A 12,169-nucleotide genomic window follows, 5' to 3' on the forward strand; every position below is an offset into this window, starting at 1 on the left:
CCAGAGAGTTTAGGAATCCTGAGCATCAGGACCAGAGACGAGGGTTGGGCTGATTTTGTTTGCTTTCCTGGGGCGTCTATTTGTCACTCTGCAGCACCGAGGCTGTGAACTACTTGTCTGAGAGTTTTGCGGCATTTTTGCAGGTGAAGAACAAATATTGAGGCTTGGGATGACTCCAGCTGCTCCGATGAGCGGATCTAAGGACTCAGTCTGGTTCGGAATGCCATTGTTTGCATAATGTGTGCGTGTGTGTTTTATTTTCTCTTTCTCAATGCAGTGGTTATAGACTTTCTTTTCTTTCCAATTGTGTTCTTCGGGTTTCTTGCTTTCTGGCTGCCTGTACGCAAACAAATCTCAAGGTGTATAATTTAAACATTCTGTGATAATAAATATACTTTGAATCTTTGAAATGGATGCTGGCCTGGACCAAAGCCAATAAGAAGGTGTTATCAGTCAGTCAGATGATCCATAGCCAATGACACTTAAAAACAACATCTGATAAGGAATGAATATAAAAGCAGAGGCTTTCAAAGGCAAAATAGAGATACCTTCGAAGATTAACCATCACAGAGCAAGGGTGTGAGACCTTATGTGAAACACGTGGAGAGTGAATCCTGACAACAAGGGACATCTGGCTGGTGTAGACCCTTTCTTCTGTTTGGCTATTAAGGAGAGTCAGGGAAACCAAGTGTCTGTGCATGCAGGTACTTGTTTATTTCTTAGTTTTCAATCATTTAGACAATAAATGTAATTGTTGGTAATCTCAGATTCTCTCTGTGCCTCTGATATTATTATAGGGGTGATTCTAGTAACAGTGTAGATAGATGGAGACCACAGATGAAGAAGTATACTAAAGGGAGGATGACACATCTGAGGCTGATAAGGGAAGTCAAAGACAGAATAAAAGTAAATGAGAAGGCATATAATATGATATAAATTTGTGTATTTATAGATTGTGAAGCTCTTAAAATGAATACAGTAGAATGGAACTAAAAAAGCCATAAGGAGAGAAAAGATAAAATTATGAAGGTAAGCTAGAGGATATCATTTTTTCATAAATATAAAAGGTAAAAGAGAGCAGAGAGTGGATATTGGAACATTGGAAAATGACACTGAGGATATAGAAATGGGATCAAAGAAATGACAGACAAATATACACAATATTTTGTGTTAGTCTTCACTGTGCCAGAAATTAGAGAGTGTCAAGGGGCAGAAATAAGTGCAGTTACTATTACTAAGGAGAAGTTGTTTGAGAAGCTGAAAGGTGTGAAGATGCATCAGTCACCTGGACGAGATGGATGACACCCCATTGTTCCGAAAGAGGTAGCTTATCCTTATCAGATGTTGTTTTTAAGTGTCTTTGGCTATGGATCATCTGACTGATCTATAACACCTTCTTATTTGCTTTGGTCCAGGCCAGCATCAATTTCAAAGATTCAAAGTATATTTGTAATGAGCCGATGACCATTGTTGGTCTGCAGGGGTTGATGGTGGGACTGTATCTTTTCAAGTTATTTTTCAATGATTTGCATGACAGTTTTGTGATGGTTTTGTGGCAATGTTTGCCACAATGTTTGCAGATGATACAAAGAAAGGTGGAGGACCAGTGGAAATGAGGAAGCAAGGGAGCTTGCAGAAAGATTTAGATGAGAGAAATGGGCAAACTATTGGAAGATGGAATATAGAGTAGGGAAGTGTATGGTCATGCATTTAGGTTTTTTATGGTTATCTAGAGAATAAGACTCTCAGAGTTTTATACTGCATATGTACTTTGATAACAAATGAATCTTTGAACCAATAATCTCCATTGTTACCCACAAAGATATGGCCACCATATTCTTCTATTCCTGGAATGCCCTAAATGCAATAGAGAACAACTTTCTGCTTCACACCAAACCTTTATTGAAGTTTCAAAGATTTACCAGCATATACAAACTGCTAGTATTTAAATCAACACTTCCATGTGGTGGGATGAGGATCCAATATCTAAGTTCATCCACACATGTATATCCTGATTCTTATTATTGCAGTTACATTGATTCATCTAATTGGAAAGATTACTGATTTGTTAATAAAGCTATATTATGTTTAAATGTAACATCTATGTTACTTAACAAATCTATTAGCTAAAACTATTCACGCAACTTATATAAAGCAATAACCTGCTGGAGGAACTCTGTGGATCAAGCAGCATCTGTGGTAGGAAAGGAATTACGCTGGTTCATTCACATCTCTGGGGTTCTGAGATTCACTACCTGGAATCTGACCCCGCTTTAAATGTTCCTGCGTGTGCCGCTAATATTAGGCTGGGGATTGGATGTGGAATGTGTGGGAACAATATTTGGGGTCCAGTTCATTGATCAGACTGGGGGAGGGGGTGTTGGAAGTGGTAAGGAATGTCACAGGACTGGTGCTGTGGACATATTTCGAAATGTACACATCTTTTTTGACTAGTTTACTGATTTGAATAGAGCTAATTTTGCTACGACAGTCACCACAGTAAACAGCGCAGCAGAAATCCCAGGGCTATGCTCCCTTATGAATTTCATGAAACTCCATTCTCCTGCCTCTTCATATTTCATCTTCAGGTACTTGTACCTCTGCAGAGCCCTTTCCATATCTTCCATCCTGCCCTCGACTTTGTATTTCTTCATCTCACTCCTCATATGCTCCATGGCGTTCTTCAGCTCTTCTACGCTACACTGTTTACCCTCCTCAAACCTTTTCCTGATCTGCTCCACGATCTCCATATTCCTCTGTTCCTCAGCCGCCTTCCTATTCTGCTCCATCTTCTCCATCTCCTGTTTCAGCCTTGAGATCTCCTCTTCCAAAGCTGACAATAGGGGCAGAGGATGAATTGGTTAGTCTGTGCAGAGAGTGGTGAAGGTGTCTCAAGGTGTGTGTGACAGGACATTGAGAGGGAGATTCACTCACTGTTCAGCCTAAGATTACACACAAAAAATGCTGGAGGAACTCAGCAGGTCAGGCAGCATCTATGGAAATGAGCAGAGTCCCTATGTTAAGTGTGAGAAGGAAGGGTGAAGATGCCAGAATAAAAAAGTGGGGGACAAGCCCAGGGGATTTGCAGGTAAAATGCTCTCTCAGCTGGACAGACGGTTTAGGGTCCTGGATAGAGATGCTGGAGGAGTTGTATGGACAGGTGTAGTGCTTAGGCTGCTTGCAAGGATAAGTGCCAAGACAATGATATTTGGAGGGGCCATGGGGACGGATGCATAAGGGAATTGTGGAGGGAGCAATCCCTGCGGAAAGCAGAGAGGTAACGATATGTTTAGTGCTAGGATCCTTTTGGAGATGGCCGACATTGAGGGTAATGGGTTGGATGCAGTGATTGATGGGGTGGTAGGTAAGGACAAGAGGAACTCTATCACCTTAACACTGTGGAAAGGTGGGGGAAGTGCGGATGTTTGGGGAAGAGAAGAGATGTGGGTGAGGGCAGCATCAACAGCGGAGGGAGCGAAATCCCATTCTTTAAATAAGGAAATCACTGTTTAAACTGTCCCCCCTCAGGTAATTTTTTTGATACCTATGAGGTTATTCTTTAAAACTATACATGCAATCAAAAACAACGTACTTAAATTCTCATTTCTGTCCTAGTTCTCAATCTTCTCCACTCCTTGGTCAACCCCAGCTATACTCCTGACTGAAGAGACCAATGTGAGCCTTGCTCCCCTTCACGTTTCTCAGAACAGTCAGAACAAAGCTTGGAAATGGGCTGTCCTCCAGCCTATTAAAGTGCTAGTTGTTAAAGAGCCGGTACATGGACCCTGCCCACATGTGTGATTGATGAGCTCTGCCCATAATAGGTGGTGGTCGGAGCACAGCACCAGGTGTATTGGTGAATGGTACAGACACAAACTTCATGAGCTGTGCCATTTCCAACTCAGAAGTCAATAGCTATTGGCATCTTTTTGAAGGGACTAGAATGAGAGGAATCACTGTACAAGACCCAGAAGTCCATCTTCTCACTGTCAATGGACACCCACACACCCAAGTACGTGCCCCCTCCAGCCCGATGCTACTCATAGCTGACACCTGTTTTCCTCTCTCTGCATTTATTATTCTGCACCCATCAGCTTTTTCCATCTCCAAGAAAATCCTAACTCCTATCAGTGGTAAACAAGTGCAGGGAAAATATTCCTCATTCTGTAATGGGCAACTCCTGGGCTACCTTGGAGTCTGAACAGAAAACTCAACCTTTATGGTCTGCGTCTTCCTTGTTTCCCCATTCACTGCCCCATCAGCTACACTGGGAGTTCCCCAAGCACTGAAGCACCCTTACTCTGCCCCATGAGCGGGGTTGCTAACCTACGGCCTTGTTCCATTCCCATCACCCATGGTTATGTTCAAGGTAAATGCTGGGGTCCCACACTTGCAGTCACTGTTCCACATTGTAGCAGGTGTTTCAAACCTGTACTAGCTAACTCCTCTCTTATACCATTGTGTTCTCCCTCAATTTGGCATAATACACCAGGTTTTTGATCAAGCTATTGATCCTCCATTGTATGAAAAATTCAGTTATACTCTGATCACCCTTTTCAAGATGATCTCTAACTACAAGATCGCTACCCTCTCTCATTACCTAAGATGAGAAAAGGTAATATATTCCCTTGTAGATTCAGTAACACATTGTTTCAGAAACCTATCACAGATGCATTCTATGAAGTCCTCCTCAAGATTGCCTTGACCAATATGATCTTGCACTCAATGAGCAAGTCCCCATCACACTTGCCGATCTATTCTAACATGCATTGGATATTTTTGTGTATTGCCTCTGCCATTGCCATTCATGCCACCACTGGTTTCTACTGCCTCCTTGTCTTCTACCATGTTTCTCCACTCACTCCTGGTCTCCCAGTATCCCACAACTTCTTCACCCTTCTGCACCCTCCTCTTTTTGCCTTCCTACTTCCTACAGTTTTTTGAATACTTTGTTTCTTTTCTCACCAGAGATACGCTTTTTTTCCTTCATCAGCCTGCTGTCTATCTTCTGTATTTCGTCTAGTCGGGGTTTTTCCTTCTTCAGGAAGTGGGTGAGGACAGCTGACCCCTACAGAGAAGAGAAGATATGGTCATTCAAGTCCAACTCTCTCCCACCGCACCTGTCCAGAAGAGATGAGAGATGGGCTCTCACCGTCAAACATACAATGTTGGGTATTGATACGCAATTAGGGAACGCCTCTTCCCAATCTAGAGGAAACTGGTAAAAACACAGCTGAAGACTGTTTATATTGTGGCATTGGATGAAGGCAGATTTTTAAAAAAATGATACCAGGATGAGTTGTAAAAACGACACACAGATGTGACGAAGAGTAGAGAGATGAGTTCTGGGAATGAAGAAGGATCTAGGAAATTAAGCACAATGTGGGATAATGCAAAATATCCATTATGGCAGAAAGATAAACAGAAGCATATTATCCAAATGGGAGAGTTTGTGAAGTTCTGAAATGTAGAGGGATCTGGGTGTCCCAGGGCAAGATTTGCAAAACGTTTATGTGCAAGTAAATGGGAGAGATAGACTGTGTAACAAAAGCAGAAGGGTAATGCTTCAGTTACATTAGGTTTTGGTAAGATTACATCTGGAATATGGACAGTACAGGTCTCCTTTAACATTACACACTGGAAGAAGTTCAGAGATGGGTCCCTGGACTGATACCTGGAAGGACAGGTTACATTATTAGAGAAGGTAGGACAGACTGAGACTAGACACTTGTAAAGGGGGTTTCTTCTTTTTCTTTGTTACTGTGTATGTAATCAAAATGGCTTCTTTGTTTTGTTAAAAGTAGGAATGCTTCTTTGTTGTGAGAGAGTGCTTGAAGTTTGTTTGGGTTAAAATTTACTGATACCGAGAATTGTATTCCTTTGTAAACCAATTGGGATTAATGTTGTTCTTTCTTCTGAGTCTGTAAGCTATTGTTGGCGGGCTTTTGGGGAGAACGGCACGAGGGGTTGAGAGAGAGAGGACGCGATGCTTTAAACTGGGCGAGGAACGGACCCCAAGCAGGGGTCCAAGGCCAGGAGGTACTCCGAGGAGAGGAGATAAAGCTAGATGTGCTTGGTTGACCACTTCGGATAGTCCTAGGCTGCGAGTCGAGGAGTTCGGAGGGGATCGAATGGTGGCCAGAAGACTTCAGTAATTGAGCTCCAACGGTTGTGCACGAAGTGGTTTGGACTTTGATAAGTTTGGCGCCTTTTCTTTATTTTTTTCCCCTTCATATATACTGTATCGTTATTAATCACTTAGTTATAGTAACCTTTATAAATTGTACTCATTTAATTGCATATGGTGTACTGTCTGTTTTTGGGCAGGGTGGGGACATCACACAGGATCCACACCAGCTGATTACCCAGTTTGGCGGGGCCGAAGTCTGCTCCCCCGAGACGAGAACGAGCTGAGCGAGCCTGAGGCAACCTAGGGGGTTACACACTTCTGCGGGAAAGACCAGAACTAGATAGTTATTGACTGGATAGTTAGTGTATGGGATATGGTCGTGATTTGCAAAGCTGAGTTAAATAAACAACTAGCTTGATCAATGGAGATATGAGACAAACATTTTTCCCTCAGTGCATGATTGGTTTTTGAACCTCTCCGTTGAAACACAGTAGAAACGGTAAGTTAAGATTTTTTAATGGGAGAGATTAGAAGGCTCTTGAAAACTAACATGAAAAGATATTTCCCACAGCCTGTGGATATCTGCCCCATCACTGACTCTCCACCCACTGAATCCCCCCACACATCCTATAGACATCTCCTCTATCATGAACTCTTCCTACCCATGGAATCCCCTCCCACAGTACCGCAGGCACTCACCCCTATCACTGAAATACCCTCACCCACTGAACTGCTCCCACAGCCCCACTGGCACTAACCCCATCACTGACAAATCCCACCCAATGAAACTTCTCCCACAGCCCACCATAACTAGTCTCTCAATCACAGACTCACTCCACCAGTTAATCCCATTCCAGATGTTACAGAGAGTGGAAATCATATTCACCTTTGTTGGATGAATGGAAGGAGGTGTGGGTGGAGAGAGGGATTTTCTGAATCCATGTAAGGCAGAGGAAGGAAAAGCTATGAGAATTGAAAAGTAAATGTCTTGCTGTAAAATATTGAACACACCTCTATCTCATTCTTAGTCTTTTCTTTATACGCCGTGATGGCCTTATCAAGATCCTTCATCAGCTCTGGGAAACCACCAGGTCTCCGGTAACGTCCAGATGCCAGGTTTTCTTTAATTGATGACATTTCTTTTGCTAGATGTGCCTTACATTGCTCTTCTGACTTTTCCTTGATCTTGACCATGAGAGACATGTAAGTGGAACTCATCTTGTCCTGGAAGTGAAGGAAAGATGTACAGTAAAGTGGGATACCAAGTATTGTACACTGACCAGTGTCTCTCAGTCCCTTTTACCCAGGGAGAGATCTGCACTGTGAGTCACTCTCAGGGAGAGATCTGCATACTAACTGTATCTTTGAGTCACTCTCTCTCTCTCTCTCTCCGGGAGTGATCTGTATTCCGTTTGGCGTCTCTTCACCACCCTCACTCAGGGAGTGACCTGCGCTACCTGGTGTCTCTCACTCCCTCACGTTCAGGATGATTATCTATGCTCTATGTCTGTCAGTCTATGTTTGTATGGGTTGAGTCCAGGGACTGGTGCTCAGAGATGAGATAGTTGGTAATCATTGAACATTAGAAGCTCACCTCCAGCTGTTCGATGTGTTTGCCACTGTTGCTCATGGATCTTTTGTGGAAGATGTTGAATGCCTCTCTGCTCTTCATATTGTAATACTCTGTGAGTGCGCTCATAGTAAGACAGTTATATTCTGAGAATTTTTTCATTTCATCATCATAAAATTTCAGGGCTTCATCTACTGCTGCTTGATTTTCCACCTCCAGTATTTTGGCAAAGCTGCTCTCCACACACGGTAGGACACCATCCGCCATCATGCCCATGTATGCCTTGGTCAATGCAACAAATCCTGCATGGAATGTTTCTGGAGGTCAGCGCCTGGGGATCTGATCACACCCTTAATTCCTACTCTTCACAGCTCAATGTACCCAATCCATTCTCATTCACTTCCAATGGGATCCCACCTCCTCAAATTCTGTCCCATCATTCATACTCTCAGCGGACTCAACCCATTTCCCTTTCAATTCCACAGTCTGTGCACCGAATGGGATCCCATCCATACTCATTCAATCCCATAGTCCATTCTCTCAGCTTTTTTCATTCAATATCACGCTTCATATTTCCATTGCGTCCGCACACCTTCCCATTGGACTTTGTCTCTTTCCATTCACTCCTACCCTCTACACTCACGCTGGTATCCCACACCATCCAACTCATTCTCATCATTTGTATTCCCAATAGGATCCCAACCCCTTCCCATTCACTTGTATTGTACACACTTTCAATGGGATTTCTGCTCCCTTCCCATTCACTTTCATTGTATACACCTTCACTGAGATCTCAGATTGTCCCTCCTCCAGCCCTTTATCTTTCACTAATCAACTTACCAGTTCCTTATTTCACCCAGTCCTCTTCTCCCAGTCTGACGCATCACCTGCCACCTTCGACTAACTCCTTCCCCATTCCCCTCCCCCACCTTCTCATTCTGATTTCTCCCCTTCTTATCCAGTCCTGATGAGAAGGGATAGGAAAGGACTGAAGATCGTGGAATAAAAGAGAAGTGGGAGTAGCATTAGAGGAAGGTGATGGGAAATAATAATTTTCAGAAATCGAAGTTGGAGGCCACCCAGACAGAACATTTGGCCTCATATTCTAGCTTAATATGCCAATAGAGAAAGCCTTGGACTGACATGTTGGAATGGGAATGGGAAGTAGAATTGAAATGGATGGTTAGCAGGAAATCATAGATGGAGTGAAGGTGCTCAAGCTGATGGCATGAACATTGATACCTTGAACTTCTGGTAAATTCCCATACCCCTGCCAGCTCTACCATTCCCCATTTTTGTTTCCGTCTCAGATCTTCTCTTCATACCTGCCCATCACCTCACTCTGGTGCTCCTCCCCTTCCCAGGGCTTCTGTCCTCTCTTATCAGATTTCCCCTTGCCAGCCCTTTATCTCTTCCACTAGCCGACTTCCTCGCTCCTTTCTTCACCCCACCCCTCCCTCGTTTTCAACTGTCACCTACCAAATTGTATTTATTCCTCCTCCCAACAACCCCATCTTTTTATTCTGATATCTCCCCTTTCTTTCCAGTCCTGATTAAGGGTCTTGGCATGAAACATCGACAGTTTGCTCCTTTCCATAAGTGTTTCCTGGCCTGATGAGCTCCTCCAGCATTTTGTGTGTGTTGCTTTGGATGTCCAGCATCAGCAGATTTTCTCATGCTCGGTTAGTGTGTTAACCGTGAAGAGAGGTGGTGAGGTTTTGCCCAGTTACTCACTCCTGCCCGTGACCAGCTGACCCCCAAGAACTCTCTTGACTTTCTTGTGGGTGTGAATGTAATTGATGAGGTTCTGCCGCTCCTTGACGAAATCCTTATCCAGATTCTTGTCCTCCAGTTCCTGGAGCTGCTTGAGTTTCTTCCCGTGTGTCGGAATGGGAAATGCAAAGCAGCAACGTGAGGGAAAATGATTGCGGATACACCTGCGGAGTTCATTATATTTCTTGTCCTGCTCACTGCTCTCACCTGTAAAACAGAACCAGGAATCAGGCAGGAATCACCCTTACTGAGTCTGTTCTCCCATTCCCAACATGGTGACTGTTACCCACAAGGCTGCGGGGAGGAATAAGGGAAGGACAGGAAGGAAACAGAGGGGAGACAGTTAGTGAGATGTAATGGTAAGGGACAGATGCATGGGAGGGGCATCAAGTGCATTGTAGATGGGTCCTGGGTGACTTGTCATTGAGGGGAATGATACAGGGTAGTTGAGGGTCATATTGATTGAGAGGGCTGTGTGTGTTGGAGACTGTCACCCAGCCAATCAGATGAAACTCTGATGGGAAGGAGGTGTCAGCTGGGTGGGAATGGTGCATTTACACCATCAAACCAGAGGACAGTGTTCGCTGGCATCAGGTTATTGCAGGGAATTGTGAGGTAATGTGAATGTGAACAGGGCAGGGGAATGCAGAGTAAGTGGGGAATGAGAGATGTGAAGGGGCTGGGATACCCTGGAGTTTTTATGCACAGATTCTCAAAGGTAACAGGCTGCCCCTTCCTCGACCACCCTAGCACACACTGGATTCAACCCTGCTCCCTCCCATTTCTGGGCCCTTTCCAAGTTTGCCCTATCACCTCAGAGACTGGCACTGCCACATACTCACTGTCCCTCAGTTTCAGACTGTACTCTAGGTACTCATTTGGAGTCGCTTCTTTTCCATCGATCTTCATATCCAGTGTCAAATCACGGATCACCCAGACAAATTCAGGGAAGAAACGGATAAGGTCCCAACTGTCAGAGCCATCGGGCTGGGCCTTCATCTGGATCCGCTTGGACAGTTTAGTCACAAAACTGTGAGCAACATCAAGGATAAAGGAATGAAGGATTGGCAGGAATGTTGTGAGAAATGTTAGTCACTATGCAAATCTGCTCCTGAGAGAGAGAGGAACTGAGAGACACCGGGCAGTGTACAGGTTTCTCATTGAAAGAGAAAGACTAAGTGGCACCAGTTGGAGTGCAGATCTCCCCCTTAATGAGAGATAGACTAAGAGACACTGGTCCATGGACAGATCTTCTGCTAAGAGAGAGGGACTGGAGATCCCTCTTAGTGAAAGAGACACCAGTCATAATGGAAATTTCTCCCTGACAGAAATGGTCCAATGAGTACTAGGCAAAGCTGCTGGCAGTTGAGAGTCCTGGGTGTTAAGGGTTATTAACTCTCGGGTCATAAAATGGGGAGGTGACTTGATCCAGATACAGGCAGCTTGGATCAAGAGAATCATTGAACGTGTATAGAGGATACCAACGTAAACTGAGGATGGAAATTTGGAGGGCAGAAGGGAGCATGAGGTGACTTTAGTTTAAAAAAACATAAAGGAGAAATCTAAATAACTTTACAAATACATTACTAAAGGAAGAGTAACGGGGGTGGAGGAGGAATTAGGGCCCCTGAAAGAACAAGATGGAAATGTGTTTGTGGACCTGCTGGAGATGGGCACAGTTCTCAAGCATTATTTCACTGTCACAGTGGACAGGGAAGAAGAGTACCAGCAAGTGCAGTAGGATCTTGATCAGCTGAGCACCTGGGCTCAGGAATGTCAAATGGATTCAGATAAGTACGCAGAGTTACATTGTAGGAAGACTAATCATTGTAGGACTTTTACATTGAATGCAAGGATTCCAAGTACCTTTGTGCAACAAGAGGTTGGAGTAGAAGTGTATGGTTCCCTTAAATGGGAGTCACAAGCAGAGAGAACGGGGGAATGAATAAAGCTTTTAGCATGCTGGCTTTCATCAGTTAGTGCACTGGTGGAAGACAGCTTCTTTTACCTGGCCAATAGACTGCTAAACACTTGCGTACACAGCTGTATTTCTATGTGATATTGGCGATATGATGTAATTGATGACAGGTGGTGATTATATTGAACCAGCCAGCAGAGGAAGTGGGTGAGGCACATACATTAGACACATTTATGAAGCATGTGGACAGGTATGAAGATGATGAGAATTCAGAGGGATATGGGAAAGTGCTGGAAAATGGGATCAGCTTGAGAATGCACTTTAGTCGGAATGGACAAGCATGACTGAAGTGTAGGGGTCCTGCCTGTAGAACTCAATGACTCTGATGGAGAGACAATGATCAGGGTATAGATACATCCAAAAAGAAAGGGACAGAGTAATGCAAGTCTCTGCACAGATATCCCACTGAGAGAGACAGGGGCTGAAATAAATTGGTTAGTGTACAATATCTCCCCAAGAGAGTGGGATTGAAAGATATCAGTCACTGCGTAGATATTCCCAAGAGAGAAGTACTGAGAGCAGTGGTCACTATAGAGATATCACCCTGAAAGAGAAGGACTGAGAGACACCAGTGAAGGATACTGTAGGTCTTGCAGGGATTGCTGGTCAATTTTATTTTTACCATTGTAGATGAGGATGCTGCTCAGAAGGATAGCCAGTAAATAGATGGAATGATCATTGGCAGTGTCTCCCTGCAGGTAGGACAGACAAAGAGTTA

General features: G+C 44.0%; 1 protein-coding gene across 1 annotated transcript in view; it reads right to left on the minus strand.

Annotated features, from left to right (window-relative positions):
* Window positions 1-1,890: 1,890 nt before the first annotated feature.
* Window positions 1,891-12,169, minus strand: part of LOC140719437 (guanylate-binding protein 1-like) — a 44,550-nt gene continuing 34,271 nt past the window's right edge. The window contains exons 4-10 of the mRNA XM_073034112.1: window positions 12,034-12,143; window positions 10,316-10,503; window positions 9,435-9,680; window positions 7,725-8,002; window positions 7,142-7,354; window positions 4,966-5,068; window positions 1,891-2,833 (exon numbers count right to left, since the gene is read on the minus strand). Of these exons, the coding sequence (XP_072890213.1) occupies window positions 2,451-2,833; window positions 4,966-5,068; window positions 7,142-7,354; window positions 7,725-8,002; window positions 9,435-9,680; window positions 10,316-10,503; window positions 12,034-12,143 (1,521 nt within the window). The 3' untranslated portion in view covers window positions 1,891-2,450. The remainder of the gene's footprint in view (window positions 2,834-4,965; window positions 5,069-7,141; window positions 7,355-7,724; window positions 8,003-9,434; window positions 9,681-10,315; window positions 10,504-12,033; window positions 12,144-12,169) is intronic.

Source organism: Hemitrygon akajei, chromosome 31 (genome assembly GCF_048418815.1).
Source record: "Hemitrygon akajei chromosome 31, sHemAka1.3, whole genome shotgun sequence".
Lineage (NCBI taxonomy): Eukaryota > Metazoa > Chordata > Chondrichthyes > Myliobatiformes > Dasyatidae > Hemitrygon > Hemitrygon akajei.